This window comes from Rhodnius prolixus, unplaced genomic scaffold, assembly GCF_049639745.1.
Source record: "Rhodnius prolixus isolate KJV_2025 unplaced genomic scaffold, Rpr scaffold_4, whole genome shotgun sequence".
In the NCBI taxonomy this organism is placed as follows: domain Eukaryota; kingdom Metazoa; phylum Arthropoda; class Insecta; order Hemiptera; family Reduviidae; genus Rhodnius; species Rhodnius prolixus.
The window spans coordinates 39,794,489-39,819,044 of NW_027411614.1; the positions used below are offsets into that span (position 1 = coordinate 39,794,489).

A 24,556-nucleotide genomic window follows, 5' to 3' on the forward strand; every position below is an offset into this window, starting at 1 on the left:
ATGTTTAAGACCTTAATTAATAAGCATTTATCTTAACCAGTTTAAAAAAATCATTCGCAGCCGATTTTTAAGGTAATTTGAAAATAAATAAATTTAAAAAAAGCTTGTTTTATAAAATTTTGTACATCAAATAAATAGATTTTTATAAAAATTTAAAATTCCAGAGCATTCTATTGAACTAAAACCCACAATTTATTTATACAATATGTATTGGATAAAATATTATTTAATATTTAAATTAATAAATATTTAAATAAGAACATTGTCTGCTAGAAATGTAGTTTCACTTCATGCTGCCAGCAAACAGTGTCCGCGTAGCAATCTTATGTAATAACAGCAAACTGTTCACAAACACAATCGGCAAGTTTCAAGTGTGAGGGTCAAGGCACGCTGATATTTTGGTATTTCCCAAGCAAAAGAAAATTCAGCGCTTGTTTTTGGTACTGCAGAGCGCTTAAAAAACAAATATCAGGACCAAGGAATCAAAGGAAAAGGAATTAATTTATGAGAAATGTATTCTCAATCTCAATTCAGAAAAAGGGAGTTCATTACGATGGGTTTGATGCAAGAGGTATGATCCATTAGCTTACCTAAGCTAAAGGAGTTGGGGGATTAATGATAATGATTTAGTGATTATGGCTGAATCTGTAATCCGGGAATCCTTTGGAATTCAGCAACATCATCTGCGTATTAACGGTTGTGATTATAGTTTCCCGTAGCGGATGTACTGCTACACATTTTTTATGTTTGTACTCTTATTAATCTAGTAACTGAATGTATCCATTTATTGTTATTGAATTCAATTTTAACTGTGCAATACTTTCGTTTTACTGGCCATACTGAGGAAGATGTTGACCACCTATTTATAGCTAAACAATAAGCCATGGATCTAGCAACTAGATTAGTTAGCCAGCCAATTCATTATTTTGTTATCGTGTAAAATCAAGTTGTTTCTCTCTAATAATATAAATTTCAATGACTTGCCTGAGGTAATAATTAAATCAAAGGTCAATAAGTCATCGTGTCGCATCTAATTATTTCTTTTTAATGACTGCACTTCCTTTATGAATATAATAAGCAAAACATTTCAATTGATTCCGTGAAACGCACAAACTACTCGAACATAGCTCGCTCTCTCTCCAGTTTTTCTATCTTTTATTTTCTTTCTAAGATTTCAAGCGAATATTGTACCCTGTAGTGTTTAAAAGTTTGGGATTTCAATATTTCTTTCATATTTAGAATTGCTTTATCTCCTGTCCTACAGTGTAATCCCGGCGAAAATATGGGCAATTATAGTACTCGTTTACCTCTACAATTGCACACAATTCCAGCTTTCTAGCTGTGTTTTTAGAGGAGATATAAGGTGATTAAGTTTGGGAGTTTGGCATTTCCTTCAGATTTTTCATTGCTTCATCCCCTGCCCTATTGGTGTAATCTCTGCATAAATACGGGCAATTATAGTACTAGTTTACTTCTACAATTGTGCACAATTTCCGCCTTGTAGCTGTGTTTTTAGAGGAGATATAAGGTGATTAAGTTTGGGAGTCTTTCATTTCCTTCAAATTTAGAATTGCTGTATCTCCTGTCCTATTGGTGTAATCTTTGCATAAATACGGGAAATTATAGTACTCGTTTACCTCTACAATTGCACACAATTCCAGCTTTCTAGCTGTGTTTTTAGAGGAGATATAAGGTGATTAAGTTTGGGAGTTTGGCATTTCCTTCAGATTTTTCATTGCTACATCCCCTGCCCTATTAGTGTAATCTCTACATAAATACGGGCAATTATAGTACTAGTTTACCTCTACAATTATGCACAATTCCAGCTTTCTAGCTGTGTTTTTAGAGGAGATATAAGGAGATAAATTTTGGGAGCTTTGCATTTCCTTCATATTTCGAATTGCTGTATCTCCTGTCCTATTGGTGTAATCTCAGAATAAATACGGGCAATTATAGTACTAGTTTACCTCTACAATTGTGCACAATTCCACTTTTCTTGTAGGGTTTTTGAAGGAGATATAAGGTGATAAAGTTCAGGCGTTTTACATTTCCTTAAAATTTCCTTACGAATTACTATATCTCCAGTTCTATCAGTGTAATCCCGGCGAAAGTCATAGTACTTGTTCACTAACACAATTGTGCACAATTCCAGCTTTCTCGCAGTTTTTGAAGGAGATAAAGTTTGGGTGTTTTACATTAGCTACATTTTTCGAATTGCTTTATCTTCAGTTCTATCGGTGTGATCCAGACGAAAATATTATACTATCCCTATACACCTGTGCAATTGTCAACAATTCCAGCTTTTTAGCAGTGTTTTTGATGAAGATATAAGGTGATAAAGTTTGGTTGTTTTACATTAGCTTCGTATTTCGAATTGCTGTATCTCCTTTCCCATTATTGTAAACCAACCTGCGGCCCAAAGGCTTGTAATGAATTTCCAAAATGGCTCACACGATCGATCGTTTGTGATGTAAGGGCTCGAAGTTAAATTGTAACAATGGCCCTTCAAAATTGTTTACTTTACTGTTGAGAGATTAACAAAAATAACAAAAAATTAGTAACAAAACCTTGGAAAAAATTTTCTATTTATATTCAAATTTTTAAATGATAATTGGCGATTAATTAATGGGTAATGTGGGAAACGTATCCTTAAAAAATACATGTAATGTGTATTATAATAAAAAATAATTTTCAACAATAACAGACTAATCTGAGAAAATGAAAAATTATGTGAAAAGAAGGACGTTTCTTTTTTCAAGATAATTATTGACCAATTACATTATATTGTACTGCAAATCGCTTTTGTGGAAATGCAAACAGTTTTTCCCCGCTGAGTAAATGTAAATTATGTTTTTCTCTCAATTTTTTGTAGAAATTTATATTTGAACTTTAATGAGCACTCATTTAATGAAAGAAAACACACGAATTTTTCTCAAACATGTTCTTTCAGTCTCTGAATTTTTAAAACGTAATTATTTACTTATAACATGGAGGTGGTTGGCTATCGTATAGGTACATTACGTGAATTTCTCACGTAACCATTAAATATGTCTAAGGACCTAGACCGGGAATCGAAATCAGTACCAAAATTGTTCTTTTGAATTATTGATCAATAAAGTATAACTCTCCATTACAGTGTGTTCTCTTGTAATTGAGGTGAAAATATTATTTTGAAACTTGAGTAAATGATCCAAATCCTCCCTTTGGAGTAAAAGCTCAACTAAACCTTCCAATATCTCCCGCATCCAATCCTTCCAATCAAAAGTCCTCCGCCGAATTGTAAATGCTCCCTATTATGTCACTAACATCATCCTTCACAAAGACCTAAATATTCCTTTTGTCACTGAAACAATTCATTCACGATTCCTCAATTTCCACAAAAACCTATCCTGTCATCCCAATCCAACAGCTCAATCTCTTTCCTCATCATCCCATCCTGATAATCCCCCACGACGTCTGAAACGACGTTGGCCTCGTGATCTCCTAACCTAGACCTTTTCACAACTAGAATTCCCGAGAGTGTCAGCACTGGCTGATTTCTCTCTTCCTGCGTCCTTACGGTTGCGGTGTGCGTCGGCTATGCCGGGCAGTTTTCGCATCCTATACTGCACTTCTACTATTAACAATTTGCCTGGTGTATATTTATTTTTTATACAGGTAGCAAATAAATAAAAAAAAAATACGTATTAAATACGTTGTATAAATACGTCAATTGTCATACTTAATTCATTTTTACTAAAATTATAGTAGGCATAATTATATAATGGGAGTGTAGTAACAAATAACTGCTATTTAGCCATATGACGCACAAGTTATGTTAATAATTACAATTTAGTATTTCTATAAACACAATTTTGTCGTAAATATGTTGATTTTCCTTAAAATTATGGCAATTATCATTATCACGGTCGCTCTGCCGATAATGCATTAACACTAAGGCGCCAGTTCTTTGTCAGGTGGATTTTAAAAACCTCAAAACAATTTCTATGGTCAAAATATAAAGCATGTTTCGAACACTTTCATTCAATGTGTAAAGTAAGACCAATTATTTATTTAAGCCCAAAGTGGCCCATACAATAATTATTTATTGTATAACCCGAATTACAACTTACAATCGGTTCGACAATCTGAAATAATTACTTCGATTCGTCTCCAGCAGATGGAAATGGCTAAAAAATTGTTATACAACAAATTGGCAGATTTCAGGTAAATGCTTCAGTCGGAGGTAAAATACTTTTCAAAAATATACAAACTAGAACTAAAATTTAATAAACTTTGAAAGCATTAGCTTTTAAAGATAAAATTGTTCATAAAGAATAGATGTCTAATATAAAAGAAAATTTCTAAAATTACTTCATGGTTTCTCCAGCAAAATAATTTTTTTTACGACATGAAAAACATTTTAAAGTCTCAAAAGATTCTCATTCTAATAATGGCTTCCAAAATCAACTTTCAAAGTAGTACTTTACTAAAAGGAGTTATAAGTTTTTCAAGGTGTTCTTAAAAACGATTATTACCACCATAAGTTCTCGTGTGAGGGGTATGAAAAGATTTTATTCATTAAAATTTTAAAGATACGTATCTGTAAGGTAGGTAAATAATTTCTTTTTAGAAAATCTCCGAATACTTTGAAACTAGAAAAATTGTAATGCAATCCTTCTCCTTACTTGCAGTTCTCTAACTTGTAATATACTGTATATTATGGTCCATCATATAAGAGGCTGAGGCTGTCTTGGACCGGCTTCCATTAACTCTTCCTTCACTTTTGCACGATATACTGCTAGCTGGCTAATCAGTACCTTCTTCCTGTAACGGTACCTTAGCCAGGTTACACTATAAACTCGAGAGTTTCAGCATCATCTCAAAATAACATCATTATTTCCTTGGATTTTTTTTTTTTTTTTTTTTTAAACAAGTGATCATCGAGGAAGGGGGAAATTTTTGAAAATTATTATTCGATTTTTGCTTTCTAAAAAGATATAAAAGGGACTATTGCGATCTTGTAGATAATCGATTTTGATTTTGCATCTGAAATATCCATTTTGAAGTCTGGTGATCATGAAAGAGAAGATTTTTTAAATTCTGTCAGTCCGTGGTCAAAGTGATAATTTGTAAAAAGCCAGCCATTTTACGGTTAAACATAAATAGGGACAAATAAATGAACACTTATCAACTCCATTTTTATAATTACCATTTTAATGTCAGTTATTTTATCACACCATATTAACTACTGAAAGTCGATTAGTCCCTGAAGTAGAGACTACTCATTAGTCTTCTAGTCACTTCTTTGGCGCCAATAAAGGAGATAAAATCATTGTTTCCAACATTGGAAGCTTTGTATAAATTTTGTCTAGGTTGTTATCTTTCATTCAGTGACTGCTGGAATGATTTACTTTTCATGATGCTGCTGTCTTTGCAGAAAAACCATTCTCCATCTGTTATATTTGTTATACCTAATCTTGTTCTGTATTACCAGCAAAAGTTTGGGTTTAGTAATTATAAGTTTTTAGGACATTTATAAGCTTAAATTGAGTAAGACAAAATTTAGTAATACTGGCTTCAATTTCTATTTTAATGACACGTTTCCTTGTTCACTTGTTGATTTCAAATCTAACACTAAGTACTAGATCTTAAAATCGTGTTTCATTTCATCCGAAATGCGCGTTTAAGCCCCTTTAAGTCAATTTTTTCTTACTTTGTGTCTCTTACTGACTGCACAGATCTGAAAGAAAATAAAAATGTTCCTCGATGTTTTTGAGAGACATCTTGGAAGCATATTTTCTGAAGGACAGGGTGAATAAAGTAAAAAGATGTTCTCGTACCTTTTTTCTTAGCTAAATCCAAACTATAGAATGTATATGAAGAATAAACTGTTGTTAAGTTTCGAAGTCAGATGCTTACTTATTCTTGTCCTGCTTTGAACTTCACTAAAGATGATTCAGAATAAATGCTTAAGCTTTCAGATGATTCTCCAAGATTGTACTCCGGAAACAAAACTTACATTGCAATACCAGAATAGAACATTCAGAAAAGATTCAGCAAAAACTAACTTTGACAATACTGTAAGTAGTTAAAAAAAAAATCTTTGTAAAACGTTTGGTGCTTAAGATCAGCAGTAACAAGTTTAAAAGGATAAAAGATGACCTTAAATTAAATTAAACACTTATATCCCCAATTTTTTTATCCTTTTATGGATGGCCGTCTGAGAAAAACTGTACAATGGAGCAGCTTGGAGGTCAAAGCTTAATTTCAAAGCTACACTCCAACAAAATAACGAATATTAGATAAAGATTTGTGTTATCTTCTATTAAAATTGAGGAATCCCCTGGGAAATTCGCTGAATACAAGTCACTGGGTCAGGATGAGAAAGTTGATTATTGCTGAACTTTGGTAGCAGAAATTCCAGACTAGAAATCTAACTCTGAGTACTAGATCTGGACAGTAAGGGACAAGCATGGTTAGTAAAAAGGGAAATTATTGCAGCTGATTTCCGCCAAAAGGATGAGAAAGTTAACAGCTGAGCAAGAGAAACTTTTTACCAGATTTTATTTTTGTTCATTTTTATAAATATCGTTAAATGGAGTTGTTAAGACGTCCAATTGTTTAGAATATCTGAAGGCAGTCTATACTGTTGTTGCATTTTAGATCCATCCTTACGAGATTCAGCAACAGAAAGTCTTTTCTAATAATATAATACAAAAAATAAAAGTTCTGAAGATTTAAACGAAAATTATTTTCAGAAGTCCCAGTTATTTGAATTATCTACTGAACTTTGCATTAACTTCAACAAAATAAAATGAATTGCAAACTTTTTAAATTTAATCATGGAAGCTTAACAACTTTTTATCTATTACATTTCCAAAAGCTTTATCTCTCTGTAATCACTTATAATTCAGGACACTTCAGAATTCCCTCTGCTGTTTGTTTAATAGAATGACCAAGTTTGCAAAGGCGTTGTTAAGATAAATAAAAGAGTACTAACTAAGTAAACTCTACAAACAGAATCAGGAAAACACTTTAGACTTAATTCTCAGCCTAAGGCTATTTTAGCCTAATCGTTCATTATTATTAATATATTAATTAATTTTAATAAGGCACCACAATGGCTGAGAAGTTAGAAGCGAAGCTCGCAAAGCTAAATATTGTGGTACTGGAATTGATTCTTGGCCTAGAGCCTTGTATTTAATTAATTTCTAATATAATTTTATATTGTCTACTTCCCGGATATCTAATTAGGTGGTTGAATGTAAAGCCCGCCGGAAAAAATTGACTTAACTTTACTTATTTCCAGTTAGGGATCTTACCCAGTGATGATGAAACACGCGTCACCTCCCCGGGGCTTTCAAAATGTTCTGAAGATAGCTCCCTAGATTAACGGCAGAATGTTCTTCACGGGAGTTCTGGCAAGAGAGTAGAGTCAGTAGCCGGAGACAATCACTCCCTGGCGTGTCATGCGCCACTTCAGCATGCACCACCAGGGATTGATAACTACAGAGACTATGGGAAGAGAAGAAAATAACGGAAGATACTATCTCGTGATAGCCATCCTTGTACCATATATCCTTTGGTCAGTGTGTACTCCGTAACACTATTTACTCTCCAATCAACAACTACATGTGAGAATGATGTTTACCTAAGTCCTGACTTAGTCATCATACCGTCTCAGTTGTCCTAGAAGCAGTTGTCAATGGAGGAGCACGATGAGCAGCCAGAGATCTGATTTTGTTTGGCAATTTTTTTCAGAAAAATATACTTCACTTGAGCGATTCTGCGTCATGTATTATAGTATTTATTAATTTTTATTATTATAACGAGCTTTTGTTGAAAACACCTAATGCAGCGTAAAAATCAGTAGTTACATGAAAATCTAGTGAACTGTGGTAAAATGCCACAGAGCAAGTTGCGTGAGCGATCGTACAATATTTAATAATTAATGTGATAATATCTTATATGTAATTAATTAAATGGTATTTTAAGAGAATTTTAAACAACAATTTAGCATTCTAATTTTAAGACTACTGAGGAAAAGAACTGTATGTACGTCTGTCTCCAAAAAAGATACGGAACCTGAGCTAGGTGCGTTACTAACAAAGTAGAACTGGTGACATGATATCACGGTCTGGTAAAGATTTACCGAAGGAAAAATACTTAATTTCATGCTATTTTGGAAGGAAATGAAATAGGACTTCTATTTATTTACCTTACTAGTCATTTCTTTCAAAGCTTCTTACGAGTGCAAAGCTTTTAGAAATAGCTTGTTTCTCTTTATCTGAAAAGATGGAGAACGAATTCAAGTTGATGTCAAGAATATACATTAATATTTGGTTATACATTTTTATATGTCCCTCTGCTTTTTTTTTTAAATCACAATAATTAAAGAACTGGAAAATATTAGCATTAAGACTTCGTATTTCTTTAAAAGCCCCTCACTTGGAATATTTGTTACTACTTGGCTGTTCCTCTTCGTAATCCATCTGGCATTCTTTAAATTTGATTTTTTGTATCGGTTCTACATTAAATGCTGTCATCCCGCAATTCCTCAACAATTATGGCATCATCATTACAATCGTTACGAAAGAGTAATAAAAACGCTTCAACTTCAATTTTTTTCCAGGAATTGTGGATGTAATGGCATCATGTAATGCATATATACAATCCCTGGACATGTAAAGTCATGTGTTGCCAGTTAATAGCGTGATACATATTAACATGTTTATCTTAATACTTCTATTAATGTATCTCTCATGTTTTTTAAAGAAGCTGCAGATGAAGGAGATGAATAGATCCGAAACGTGGAGATATATAATTAAGAAATTGGTCCATCAAAAAGTCTTTCTCTGACAGCTGCCGATTTTTACTCATTTCAAAATGACTTTTAATTTTCTCGTTTTATCCATTCATGTCCACAAAATTTGCTTTAATTTCTTTCGTTTTGAATGAAGTAAAGCCTTCATTTACTATATTTATGGTGCCCATTTTATTATTATCATTGATCGAATGATTGTTTGCAATTGATCAACTGCACTGGTGTTGGTATAGGTCAGTGTAAGCAGTGGAGTCTCAGCTGGTCTCTTGACGCGTATAATACTCACTAAAACTTATTTCTAATGCTTTTTGATAACTAGTCTGCTATTAGACCTTTTCAATAATAGATACATGGACATACAGAGTAGTAAGCATTCCTTAATTTCTGTCTCGAAATTTTCCGGTTTGATAAAAGAATATTTACTCCAAGTCCACCCTATAACCTTTAACGAAATTTTAGCACCCTAGCTCGTTAGTCAGCCAGTTAAGGCTTCGCCGCCTAAGGTGACTCATCCGGACTAATAAACTATAACTACGTAAACAGGAAGAAGAACACATTCTTTTTATAGTAATTGTAACTTCCTCCATTATTTTTAGCATACATGTAAGTAGAAGGAGAAGGCGCACAAAAAACAGTATCCTCTCGAAATACGTATTTCCTGGGCTCAAAGACAATTTTTCCAAAAATGTGACCAGAACTTCATCTTACCAGCAATGGGAGAATGTTAGCCAGGTTTTTATTTTCATCTAATTATTTATTAAAAAAGCAATTGTTAAAAAAAAATCAGAACCAACAATCCATGTTAGCTTAGATAATTGCTGTTATTATTGCATGATATAAATTGTATTTTTAGAAGCGGAATTTGGGAGGATATTTTGAATGAGTCATGTTTATCAGTTAACCTTGGAATCAGACCAACATTATCTGCACCGTATTCAATCTCGTTAGAGTACTCTAATTCCAGCACTATACATTGTTTTATTTAATTATCATTAAGACTATCAAAATTAGAAACAAATTACAATTTATCGAGTGTGGAGCAGTTCAAAAAATGATTCACATGAAAGGATGCACAAAAGAAGAAGTGATAAGTCATTAGACTTGTTTATGAAATGGACTGTACATGTATACATTCCACTCTACTTTCCGGAGCGGGTGCCTGGCAGTGTGTGCATTCATGTTGCAAAACATTCCTTTACTAGTTTACAAACACGTATATCAACATAAATCTATTTTTATAACGATTTACCTATCTGTTTTTTTAAGGGTTTGTTTATGTTTAAATAATGTGTGTAATTAAACAATGACATCATAATGATAGTAAAAGAGCTTTATTACTATAAATAAAGATAAAGGAAACAAAGGAAACGCAATTGTTTAAAAAGAATGTGTCCTTCAGATGAGTGTTATCAAAGAGTTTGTATGTTTTATTAATTAAAACTGTCCGGTAGGACCATTGTATAAGGGTTGGTCGTTAAAAAGAGCATGAAAAAGGGTAACTTTGAAAAACAACCAACTTAAACCATTTGTTTTTTTCTCTATGTCTATTAAAGATAAAAATACCAAATTTTCTTTAAAATATAGAGCAAATCCTCTACAACAAGAGTAATGTTTTGGAATAAAACAAGTCCAATATATTTTTAGAAAATCTTTGCCCAAAAATTGGGAAAAAAACTGCATTTTCTGACATTTTGTTCTTGTTCTTCCACATCCACTTCTTCTTCTTCTTGTTACCCCATTTTGTAAATAACATTGCGTCTAAACGCGTGAACCGACTTTAATGGTTTAAGAGGATACATTCGATTCGGAATTCAAGTCAAGTGCAGTAATATACTGTAATTATGTATTACACACGTTTCAGGAGGTTCGGCACAAATTCATAAAAACCAAAAAATAAGTATAACTTGTAGTCACCATAACAAAAAATTGTATTTTGTGGAGCAAAGTTCCTAATGATTTGAAAATCATCTTTAATATTTGAAAAAGCCGAAATGTAGCTTTTCGGTTAGCCTAGGGAAGCTAGCTACAGTTTTTCAGGCTGAGCTGGCTGCAATTAGGTTCTGTGCTACCGAGATTGAAGGGCGAGGAATTATTAATTCTAAAGTCGTAATTTTCTCGGAAGGAAATTAGTGACCAAAATAAGGTCTTTCTGGTCTGGGTACCTGGTCATTCAGGACATAAGGGTAACGAAGCGGCAGATTTATTGGCCCGGGAAGGCTCTGCGAGATACTTCGTTGGCCCGGAGCCCTGTTTTGGGGTTCCGAAGTGTATTAAGACTGCGACCATTAACTTATGGGTGCAGAGTAGGTCTCAGGAGTGGTGGTCTGCCACCACTGGACAGAGACAGGCGAAGGAGTTTATTAAAGTCTATTCGCCGAGGCTGACTGCAAAATTAATCCGCCAAGGCCGTGGGGCTATCAGGATGATTGTAGGTCTATTAACTGGCCACTGCAGACTCAGAAAACACATGCATCGCATGGGCCTGGCAGATGATAGCCTTTGTAGGTTCTGTCAGGAAGAGGAGGAAACAGCACTGCACGTGTTGTGCCAGTGTGAGGGGCTTGTTTGGCTAAGGATGTTACTTCTCGGGGAGGAAAAACCAAGGCCTGTGAGCTTTACCCAAGAGTCGCTCTCCAGCATTAAGAGTCTAATTAAAAGGACAGGTCTGGAGGGTGAGCTTTAAAGTTAGGGGAGCCACAATAGACCCAAAGGGGTCGCAGTGGCGTAGGCCCTGAGGCCACCCAAATTTAATCTAATCTAATCTAATATTTGAAAAATTTGATAATAAATTGATTTGATAATAAATTTTGATTGCCTTCAATATTAACAATTAGAGAGAAAGTATATAATTTGTAAAACTAAAACAAGTAAGGTGTTGTTTCGTTGACTTTGGTGATCATTGCATCTTAATCTCGCTTGGGATTGCTTGAAATATAATGATAATTCGGTGGAAGAGAGCTTTACAGAATCTGGACCAAATACTCTGGTCGGTAATCAATTATTTTTTTTCAATACTCAGATCTACTAACGGTTTGGTTAGTTTGTGTATTATTCGCGTGAATGTACCGTTATCAGTGAAATGGTTTGTTAGATATTTAAAAGCGGCAATTGATTCCTATCTTTTCCCACAGAGCGCGTGTTGCAATCGCTTTCCTTATCTGTATTCTCGTGATGTTTGCTTAGTCGTCGTCATAGATTAAAATTCATTTTCTTTTCTTACAGTTCCAATAAATTGTGCTGCACATCGTGGCCAACTTTCCTAACACAGTCTTGAATCTTCAGCACACTCTAGTAGTGTATAACTGACAGCCTATCGTATTTATACTCAAAATTTTGTAAAAAGCCTTGTTTGCCTTGGCTGATGCTGTACTTACAACAGTATTGAGGAGGACCAAGTCTTGAGAATACATACAATTGTCTCGAACTCCTTTGAAGACCATTGTCAGCTTCTGACTATATTTATATTCTTCCTAAAGAGCTTCTTTATGTAAACTGCTCCTAATTCAAAATGACTAGCTTCAGATTTTTGACGATCCCAAATTACCAAATGTTAGGGACAATAAAATGTTATTATAAAGTTCAGTAGAAACCATTGTTTTATGTAAAAACTTTTTAATTTTGACCCGTTTCCCTATTTTTCGCAGTAGATGTGTTGTACGAAAAATCGTGCAAACCAAAATCGAGAAAAAAACGAGACTCGAACTTTTGATCAACCAAAATGTGAACCTAAATCAATCTAATGAATATAAAAAAATGACGCGATATCATGTTTTCTAAAACCATGTACTTAAAAGAAAATAAATAAATTTATTCATAATAATTTTCAAAAAACGCTTGAGTTTAGAACTAAAAACTTCATCAATTATTTCTGTTTTTAAAAATGAACTCTAGAAACACAAATTTAAAATTCAACAAATGAAAATATTAATAGATTCACGGCTCTCAATTATTTTGTTTTATTTGTGGATTCATTCATTTTCAGCGACACTATTAACTAACTATTAACAGAAATCCATCAAACATTCTCATTGATGATGCTTCACTAGTTGAGGTGATTACATTTTTCACTTCGTTAATCATAATGGTTTTCCTATTGCACAACAGATATGACTGTATATTTGTAAATTGATTGTACCGTATTGGTCAATAGTTGGTTTTTTTTTTTTTGGGGGGGGGGGGTGTAATGGTTAGTTGAAGGCGTACCTAAATGGTTTAACGTTTAACATGTTGAAATGGATATTCCTTGAGTACCTAAAAAATCGCATTTAAAGAAAATTCTAAATCATGGAAGACAAAAAATCGTGCGTACTTTTTCGCAAAAGGGGGTTATCAATCAAAGATTTACGAGGGTCGTTTGAAAAGTCCGTGCAAAAATAAAAACTACTTAATTTTTTGAGGTAAACCTTTTTTATTTTTCAACATAGTCTCCTTTTAGGCTTATACACTTCGTCCAACGCTGCTCTAGTTTGTTGATCCCTTCCGAATAATAGGATTTGTCCAAGTTTGAAAAATAGCCATTCGTTTCTGCAATCACCTCCTCGTTTGAATAAAATCTTTTTCCCGCCAGCCATTTCTTCATATTGGGGAACAAATAGTAGTCCGAGGGAGCCAAGTCTAGAGAATAGGGGGGATGTGAAACGAGTTGGAACCCTATTTCCATTAATTTTGCGACCACAACTGCTGAGGTGTGAGCTGGTGCGTTGTCGTGATGGAAAAGGACTTTTTTGTGGGCCAATCGTGGGCGTTTTTCTTGCAGCTCGGTTTTCAAACGGTCCAATAACGATGAATAATATGCACCTGTAATAGTTTTACCCTTTTCCAGATAGTCGATGAGGATTATTCCTTGCGAATCTCAAAAGACTGTCGCCATAATTTTTCCGGCCGAAGGATCGGTCTTCGCCTTTTTTGGCGCAGATTCCCCCTTGGTAACCCATTGTTTAGATTGTTCTTTGGTCACAGGAGTGTAGTGATGTATCCATGTTTCAGCCACAGTGACGAAACGACGCTTAAAGTCCTGCGGATTCTTCTGGAACAGCTGCAAACCGTCCTTGCAACACTTCACACGATTTCGTTTTTGGTCAAGCGTGAGCAATCGCGGCACCCATCTTGCCGATAGCTTTGTCATGCCCAAATGTTGATGCAAAATATTATGTACCCGTTCATTCGAGATGCCCACAGCAATCTCACGCACCTTCACTCTTCTGTCATCCATCACCATATCATGGATTTTATCAATGATTTCTGGAGTAGTAACCTCAACAGGGCGTCCAGAACGTTCAGCGTCACTTGTGCCCATATGGCCACTCCGAAAATTTTGAAACCACTAATAAACTGTTCTAATCGAAGGTGCAGAGTCACCATAATGTTTATCAAGCTTCTCTTTAGTCTCCTCAGGCGTTTTGCCTTTCATAAAGTAGTGTTTAATCAACACACGAAATTCTTTTTCGTCCATTTTTTGAAAATCACTCGACTTCCTCGATTCAAACGAATGCCAAACACAAAGAAATAGACCGATCTGGCTGAAACTTGGTGTGTGTTCTTCCAAGAGATGCTACTAACTAAACATAACCTCGATACGCGCCAGTGTTGCTATCTCTCTGACTTTGCACGGACTTTTCAAACGACCCTCGTAATCCTTTAAAAAAAATCAACGATTCTATTACTTTACTTGACAATCGCGTAAAAGCAAAATCGTGTAGATTAAGTAACAAGCAAATTGACAAGATAGTTTACTGCATAGCATTATCAATTTTTCGATCAATAATCGAATGCTATGGATGTAAAAAGTATAATAGCCAAGTTTTTTAAACAAAAAATTGACCACACAAATATTACAAAAATCAAATTGTTCAAGTATAGTTTATTATTCTTTTAATTTGTTCCCATTTTTGACAATCAAAAATGGGAACAAATTTTTAAAATGATCAAAACGTCACCATTCAAAATAAATAAAAAGAAATTTTTAGAGACAATAAAGTTTTTTCTTTTCAGCCGGAAAATTGCTAACAAAGATAAAAATAAAATTCCTTCTTCGACTTTTACAATTTAAAAGGGAAGTATCGTGACCGGGCCTGAAATTTCGTAACTGTGGATTCAATCAAAATTTATAAGTTTTGAATTTGTAGATTATCAGTGTTTTTGTTTAAATTTTTTTTATGCAAAAATAATATCATGAATTTGTGGACATGTTATGATGTTACGTATCATTTAAACCTCCTTCATTAAACAAACAAAAAAATGGCTCCAGTAATTTACTTCAAAAGCTTACATCTATCTGCACGTAGAAAGAGCGGATGTCACTTTTGCAAATTATGCAACCCTGAAAATTCTCTCGTGGTGCTGTTGAAAAGTATTAACCTAACTTTTAAATGTCAATATCAATTTAAAGTTCATTTTAAGTAAAAGGCAACTCATTTTATTTTAAAAAAAGATATGTGAACTTAATTTTCTTTGAACTTAAAACTTATACTTTAAAAAAATTGATATTTTGTTTTGTATATTAAAGCTTCAATTATAATGAAATGATAATTTTGAAGGAAATGAGAAATCACAATACTCTTTAGCAATATCATTAAAAACATATTCCTATGTTACAGATTTATCTACACAGGAATCCAGATATTGTATATGAATGTGTTTCCGTGAACAGAATAATGCAGAATCGTAAAAGTCGCAAAAAGAGGAAACTAGATATCAGCCTGTCTGTAAACAGGAAAAACAACAATTAAATAGTTTTTACTTTTTTCGCCTAGTTACAGGGATCTATCGTTTTCATACTAGTTCCTCAGAGATCTGCTATCCATGCCGCCTATATTATAGTGTTTTATCGCTGTACCAGAACGGATAAAAAACGAACTTCATCCCGCATTAGGAGAAAATAAGAAGAAATAACCGAATTATATTTGGCGGTTTTTAGTATCGTTCTTCCTTTCAATGCCTAATAGATAATTTAATGTAACTAATTCTCTCCACCACTTCATTCCGTAAATACCATTTTTTTGCAACAGTATGACGATACTAGTCAAATTAAGGCAAGCTGTAACATATCGCTGACTTGTAGGCCACGGAAATAATACATCTGCCACAAACCTAGAGCTTTAAACTTCCTTCTAAGAGACCGATCAATAGGGCGGAAATTCAACCAGGTAAATACTGGTAAAGGCTCTTAAAGGTGTATTGCTACAATCTCATGATTAAAAACAATTTTGGTTAACCGAAATCTATACATCATTGTAAATAGTCTTCTGAATTTATTTGAAACTATAAACATACATAATGTTGCTATAAAATGAATGGGTTTTTACAAAATAAAGATAATTTGAAAACAAAATATCTACGATTATCACTAAACTAGGACTAAAAAACAAAATTTTTAATCAGGAAGGAAGATTACAGCCAATTTCAATCATAATTTGTACCAAACATACTCCCTAAAGTGGATTTACACATCTTTGGATTCACTACTAAGAAAATAACGCAAAGGTGTTTAGAAATTATTATCGAATTTGTCAATAAACTTTCTCCCCTTTGGGTAAATGAATCAGCCACTAAAAACGATGAACAATTACTCTAAAATATTGATGCAGAATAACTAAACAAAAAAATAATCATTGGAGTTCTTGATTCTGTTTTAGTGTGAACTCTAGAAATTCTTGAACACGGTAGATAACATAGATTGTTTCACTTTCAAAACAGTATGGTTTTACTAAACAGTAATCTTAATTATCTTTGGCAAAATTTAACATTAAGTTGTTGAAAACAAAACCTGCTTTTTTTAAAAAACTTACATTAATAAACAAAGTAAATAGATAAAAACTTTTATCTTGACTTTAATATAAACGTTATAACTTATCTACACGATATTCCGTATAGAAAGTTAATAATTGCTGTATTACGTCATAATAAAAACAATAATTCAACTCGGCTCCATGTTACAACTCTCTCTCACTTGCAACAAGTTACGTTTATTTATTGGTAATGTACACCAATACTTGGATTACAACGCGGAGATCACGAGATCCAGTTTGCTTGCCCTTTAGATTTACTCTTCGCAGGAGCTTCTTAAAGCTCACTATCCGGTGATGTTCAGTATTTCTGTAACGAGTAAACACTATCCGGAGGCCGTCCGTGCTCTGAAAAAGCTCCGGGTGCCAATAATCTTAGATGTTGGCAAATATAAATAAAAAAAAAAATACCGATAAATTTGAAGAACGTAAACTGTAGAACTGTAATCACAATGTTTTGCATTTATTATTATTTTAATTTTAATTTAAGGCGCGTCAATATCTGAAGTTATTGGGCGTTCAGAGGTTTTATCAGTGTACTGCCGGGCCTCCGGACGATGAGCTGTAAGAACCTTCTAGTAAAAGAAAATCTAAGGGCCAGCAGCTGGATTAGAACCCAGGATTCCGGCTAATTCGTGGGGACCACGTAGCTTCTTTTACAAATGTTTGTGAAAAATTATAATAATATGAAAGTTATCATTCACTGATAAGAAAAACTATTGAAGTACACAGTCCGGGATACTGCGCGGAGATTGGCAGTGCAATGAAAAAAAAATTCGGGTGCCCGTGACTGATGACGGACGGGCTTAAAATTTAAGTAAATTCATTTAAAAAAAATTAATGATTTGAAGAAATTATTGTAGGAATAATTAAGCATAAGAGATGAGAGGCTAAACTAAGCTAAAAGTACAAAGTATCAGAACTACAGAGCTATTTTGTTAATTCTGTTTTTTAAAATAAAATTTAAATCACAAATAATATCAAGACTCACCTGGCTCGTTCACTTCTATTATGATAACCGTCATGTCGTTGGAAGAACTGTACACAACTTGACTGAACTCTGCCGTCTAACTGAACTTGCTATATATGAACAGCGGGCATTAGAGATAGCGTTAGCGTCGACCTCTTCATACGTCGTTAAGTACCTGCCGGCTTTTTGCCTTTTATTTTTAAAGACAATCGTTTTTTCCTTCATGTTTAGACTTTTTTAAAGTAAATGTAAACAGAAATTAAAATTATAAAATTCAATTCTTACATATATATTTTATTTAATATTAATAAAGCGTTATTTACTCTATTTTTGCTTGTTTTTCTCTCTTTCTCGATCTTTTATTTTAATTTTTTTAACTTACCTTTGGTTCCTGATTGATTTTGCAATACAAATCATAATTGACGATTAACTAATTTATTTTATATCAACTTCTCATCTTTACAACTACAGAAAGATGTTGCAACCATATAATGCAATAATTAAAATTGGCACTTAAGTGTGAAGACAATAATCTGAGTTGGGGGAACGGTCTTCTTATTCCCTATTTCATCTTAATTTAAATGACACCTCAGATTTTCCTTATAGGATTCCAGGAATGGAAAAATTGTTACAGCTTTGTTGTTTAGTTGGTCCCAGATTGCTGTCAGTTCACAGTAGTCGTTAATTGAAACGTTCATTAACATTAATTGTCGTTTTACTAACATTCAATCAGTTTCGATTAGAATTTGTAACGATTAATAAGCCAACTTTTTCTTTTTTTAGAAAACATATCCACAACATAAACAACTTGCTGTTTGTTTTCTATCATAGAGTGCGTTGTGCATTGATTGCATTATTTAGATGTTGTTTTGACTTCAAATTTATTGGCACTTAGTATTGTTGATTTATTATTAGTAAATAAATCCACAATGCAATCTAATCTTATCAGTTCAACATTGCATTTAAGAGAGTGCATTGATAGTTTTACATACAGCAACCATTCCTTCTCATAAACCATTTTCATTTTGTGCTTTCCTTCATGCTGCCCTTCTAATACTTTCGTACCCCATTTTTTTTGAATGCGTTTGAAGACATATTATTGTGATTGCTGCAGGTAATAAAAGTGATAATCAACAATTCCTTACACAAATATCTGCAACCAGCAAGATCTTGTTATCAAAAAAGTAAATCTATGAACACAATCATCTTTTCAACAACTTTTACTACCAAAAATGTTTCTGTACTTAGATTTCTGTTCCAGCGTACTCCTAGGCAATTGATGGACACAATGACGGAGGTTCCAGTGTACTGAGAATACTCTTAGATAATTATGCTCCTCAAGTTGAAATCACAATCCCATAACCCAGCCCTAAGTAGATAGTGTATATCTTGCACAATGGTTTTGGTTTGCTAAACCAGAATATTTGCAGGCTCTACGTGATCTGTACCTTGAATTAGGGTTGGAGACTGATGGTATAAGAGTTGTTAATCACGCAAGACAAACCCAACCGCTGGATCACCCTTTGCCCTGAAGGAGTAGCCATTCTTCAAGGTTGTATACCGAAGTTTCGGTAATCATGTTTTAAAAACAGAAGTTTTATTATTATTATTTTTTTTTTTTTTTTGCGCATCAACAGCTGAGGTCATTAGCGCCCGGAGCTTTTTCCAGTGCACTGCCGGCCTCCGGACAGTGTTCTCTCGTTACAGACAACACTGTCCATCACCGGACAGTGAGCTGTAAGAAGCTCCTAGGAAGAGAAAATCTAAGGGTCAGCAGCTGGATTCGAACCCGGGACCTCCGCGTGGGAGTCCAGTATGCTAACCTCATAGCTAATCCCTTCCCTCAAGTTTTATTATTATTACTAACCTGATTACCTAATCTGAATTTACCAATTTATTAAGGAACTTAGTGTTTTCTACTTTAAATATTATAAATTTAATATTTTTCCTTGTAAAATTCTCTATTGATAAAATGGCTTTTAAATTTTAAATATTTTAATAAATTTGCTAATTGAATTCTTATATTTTTCTTTATATAAGTGGAAAAGCTGGTTACATTAATGCATTATACATTAATTAAACAAAAAGAATTGTTCGCCGGGGGTTTCTGTTTCGTCACTAAAAACAACATAACCAAATATTTATGTAACGAGAACATGTCAACCAATATACATAATTTACAATAAATTTAAATTTAAGAAAACTTATCTTCGCAATAGTGGTAATTTTTTCACTTTATATGAACTAATATCTAAACTAAAATTATAATATTTCATATCGATTAGTATATTAATATTAGATCACAGTATAGTTTGTGATAATTAATCAGTTTTAAAGCTGTTTACCATTCAATTGAAGCAGAAATATTGGGTAAAGCGCTTTTTCGACCATAGATTCTTCGATTTCAAATCCTATTTTTATGAACTGAAAGAAATCGTTGGAAAAGCCTGATATGAAACTTACCCAATTTTCTCTCAATCTATTAATAATTAAATTTTATTTAAAATTTAGTCTGAATTTTGATTTACGTATCTAGTAGCCTTCATAGCTAAAGGAGTAGTTAGGTCTGCCATAAATCAAGTCAAATCTGATTAACTAATGAACTTGGTTTTGTACACTGCCTGCCATATGACACCGCCCTATCAACCCGGTTTCAATTTATAGTTAAACCTATTTACCTTATAGTATTGCTTAAAATATTAATTTAATCATTTAGGGTCTATATTGACATAATTTCAAATAACTATTAAATATAAAGCATAGCTAAAGAAATCTAAATTTGAAGTGTTTCAAAAATGTTTTTCTACAATAAAGATTTTTCAGGTTTATTTTTGGGAATCACATTTCGATTAGCCAATTTTCCAAATTGGGCTTCCTAGAAAAAATAAATAAATAAATAGGAGTAGTAAAGTTGCGCTGAAGAGATGAAACTTGATAAGATGTGGTGGTTAACTTTTCAGCCTCTCTGAAAATAATCTTCCTAGCTGTATTTCAAATAAAATGAGTAAATAGAAACGGAAAACGAAAAATACTCATTCACCATATATCACATGTATTTTAATTGAAATATTTCTTTTCAAATGCATCAAAAAACTGCTATATACCTGTAAAACTAAACGTTTCTTCCAGTGTTTTTAGCATATTTTATACCCAACGCACAAACGTGCGCTTGCATAGTCAATTAATTGGTTTCCTACATCAAAACGGATCTCATAACATCCATTTCCAGTGAATACTTAACTTCTTTTAGTTTTTTTTCATGGTCGAAGTACTTCCGCTTTCAAATTTGCAAGAGAAGGAAGTGAATGATATCTTCTATAACATTGCTAAGTCATTCACATTGGCAATTAAAAGTTATGTTCAATGCGATGTTTCATAATAATTTTATTATTTGATAACATTTCAATAGATTTTATGTTCTTTAATGTATCTAAATTTAAAAATCTGATTGCTGCAAGGTCAATTGTCATTGGAATACACTTTGGAATATCTTTCCGTAATTTTGTATCTGAATTTCCTTCTTTAATACTCACGTTTCCATTACATATGTACACATGTGTGTATTCTTGATTAAAATCTTTTTTTAGAATAATATCGAACACTATAATAGTGAGAAAATCTGACTAAATATTTAAAACAGGAAGAAGAATCTTTGTTCTTCATTTAAAAAAAATATATATAAATTCTCAAATTGAAGTTTAAAAACCCGTACAATATACTGAAAGAACACTTTTTGAGGAGATCATAACTTCACCCTTATCTAAAAACTCTATTTCAAATAAAGATCTGTGGAAATATGTTCTAAATGAAAGTTTTATTATCTAGACGAATGAAGTTATGTACCAAATTTATAAAATAAAAAAACACGGTCAACAAAAATGACTTTGTCCAAAAAGAGTTTTTATCAAATCGTCACGACCCTGGTGGCATTTAAACCAAATATAAAGTATGAGCAACTCACCATATATTTTATGGTGAATAAATACTGGCAGAAAGACGCATGTACAAAGACTAATTTATAAAGACTACTTAAAGTAATTAAAAGAGAGAAAATTAGACCAAATATCTTAATGGAACCCACTTTAACAAAGAAAATATAATGACACTTAATAAATAAAAAAATATATATATTTCGCCATTCAAATTGTCATTTTTAATAAATCCCATTACTTCTTCTACAGCCAACTATTATAATAAAACTAAATATATTTGTCCTCTATTATTGATGTCAATAACACTTCTTAATAACCTATTATATAGGATATTAAAAATAATAAACTCCTATCTAATAAATTAAACTAGCGTTTCGGTATTTGTATGTCTTGTGCTTTTTATTTTATAACTATACGTACAATCAAATGTTTTAATAAGTTGTAAAAATAAATAAATTTGTTGTTATACCATGATGTAAGCTAACCAACCTGGAGGAATTGATTTACTGCCCCGTGTGGATTGGATAGCCATGTTCTTTATCCTGTAGATTGTCTACCCCCAGGCAGTTTTCTCTCACAACAAACTGACGTTCCCATAATAGCTGGATGAGCTGAAGTGAAGAGGCTCCTAGACAATCCAAGCAAACCGAACTTCAAACTCAAACTTCCGATGATTTTTACTTTATCAAATTGAGTTCACATACACAAGGAGAAAATTCTTAATTGAAAATATATTTTTATTATAATGTTTTAATTACTAGCAGATGAATAGAATATGTAATTGGGGAAGTGAGTCAAGAAGCTCCTAATCATCCGGTAAGTTAACACTAACCAATGGCTCAGAGCACATACCAAAGAACAGGCTCCAAAGACGCCTCCGCTTAGTACAACGCCGTGGGCTTAGCAACGTTCATCGTCAGGTGTTTCACTCCCTGCTATGCTCTTTCATAGGACTTGGACCGTGTCTTTTTGTCATTCCAGCAAAACTTCAACGAACGCCAACGACTAGACCAAGCAGGCTCTTGTGTTTCCTCAGCATCTGACCGCTAAGACTTTTAAGAGCCCCTCCGCCTTAGCAGCGAAAAGTTGTCGTCAACTTTAGTGAGAGACCACAAATTTACTTCTTCGCTTGTCACTAACGACCAGGCCTCATAATAAACTTGTCTAATCATTTTAAATTAGTTTAATTTGAGATTTATTCACCATTTGGAAGGCTAAAATTTGTAATTAGTAGAACTGAAGTAGAGGTCTTTATTAAATTACACCTCATTCTCTTTTAATAGGTTACATTGTGAATTATTTATAGACCACCATTGTTTACAACAGTGTTCTCCTTGTATCGCTGGGTTGAAAAACTCATCTGACCTCTATCGTGTTAAAGATGTATAAACAAGTGGCATTGTTTCTTGTAGATAATAATTATAGAGATATTTAGCCATAACGACTAATATATGAGTTCAACATTAGGGGTATGTCGTCCTATTTGTAATCATCTCCACAGTAAATAAATAGAAAAATATTTATTTATCTATTAATATATTTAAGTTTATTTATCTAACTCATCTCCATTATTAATAAACACGAGGTAGTATTTATTTATCGCTGCAAAAAAACTTCAGACAACAATACCCTTGTAATAGCGCTGAAATGGAATAACTGATAATGTTCAATGAATTTTCATTTATTCACATTTTCTGAAAAGCAGATCCTAGATTTTCTGTTAACTTCTTTTCTAAGAATATAAACCGCTTTTTATTTTATTGTAGGATTTTTCCGGAAAAATTGTATTTAGGAGGGTACCTGCAAAATTAATTGAAGAGGTGTAAGTTAAAAATTTTAGCTGCAAGTTATGTGCTAAGATGATAGAGTGCACTGCCAGGCAAAATACTCAGGACAACCATAAACAATTTTACAATTATTCTACTAAACTAATAATTGATGTAAGAGTAGTTCATGTGAATGTTTCACACTATATTCTTTGGAAAACAGAAGAACATTGTAATGTTATATTTGGATTTGGCTCCACAATGACGTTGACTTGGGGCTCATACAGAAGTAACCACATTAATGAATAGATTTTTTTGAAATCTGTGGCTGCTACGACTCTTTTCTATCAGACGATACACCTAGATCTAGAAATTTTCATAATCAACATTAAGGATTAAGCCCTACGCCATTTTCCTGATATCATCCGCTGTAGATAAAAATAATTAATATGTTTTTTAGAGATAGGAAAGGAGGAGACGCGTGATGAACTGATCTTTCCACCTTCGTCGAGACTGGTTTACGTTTTAGCTGCTCCTGGTCCTGGACCTTATGTGGATCCAGATATTTAAAATCCTTCCCACTACCTCCAACCATCGTTTCCAGCAGGCAATCACTGTCCCGGTAGAGATCCAACTTCGAGCTCTGATATTATATTCGTGCTACTCCTTTCTCTAATAGCTAGCGACCGAATGGAGGAACCCGCATCTCAGTGAATTCCAGATGGCGGCGGGTTAGATTAATTGCCTCTGAATGATTTGGAAGTGCAAGAATCTTATCAAACTTAGGTTGGATTTCCTTCATAGCGCTTCGCCCCAGAACTCGCTTGATGATTAAACAAATTGACTGATTTCACCTAAGTCGCTAGTTCTGTTTCAACTACAGCATGAAAGATCTGTCAACTAAAGAATTGAAATAAGCGCATCTGTTATATGAAGTTGAGTTGGTCCAAAGGATGAGCAGACGGTGAGGTTCATTTTATTGAAGAAGCCATTCTGAATAAGTAATGATAATCCGAATTGTAAATGTTTTTGAACTTTGGATTATAAAGAAAATGAATGTGTACAAATCCTTGACAATATTTGGGGAAATCCGTTTATGTTTTTATGTGATTATTTTCCAGCAAGGGCAAGCCAAAAACCAAGTGTTCCAACTATATCTTGTTAGAACTCGAAAGGAGTTCTGAGGAGTGACATAAAACTTCAAGAGTTTCACCCAAAATCGTCGAGGTAGAAATTATGTATTTTAATTTCATCTTCAAGAGATTGAATTGTGAACGATCTATAGCAAACAAATTCTG

The 24,556-nt window shown here is 33.3% G+C and overlaps 1 protein-coding gene and 2 long non-coding RNA genes across 3 annotated transcripts in view; 2 read left to right on the plus strand and 1 right to left on the minus strand.

Annotated features, from left to right (window-relative positions):
* Positions 1-17,736, minus strand: part of LOC141455855 (alpha-tocopherol transfer protein-like) — a 79,501-nt gene extending 61,765 nt beyond the window's left edge. Inside the window, exon 1 of the mRNA XM_074131295.1 lies at positions 17,582-17,736. Within this exon, the coding sequence (XP_073987396.1) occupies positions 17,582-17,615 (34 nt within the window). The 5' untranslated portion in view covers positions 17,616-17,736. The remainder of the gene's footprint in view (positions 1-17,581) is intronic.
* LOC141455858 (uncharacterized) overlaps positions 1-24,556 on the plus strand; it is a 58,430-nt gene that overhangs the window by 28,986 nt on the left and 4,888 nt on the right. The gene's annotated exons all lie outside the window — the stretch shown is intronic.
* Positions 3,807-7,761, plus strand: LOC141455856 (uncharacterized). The gene is made up of 3 exons (XR_012459492.1): positions 3,807-4,206; positions 5,957-6,062; positions 7,292-7,761. It is a non-coding gene; the product is annotated as an uncharacterized lncRNA (long non-coding RNA).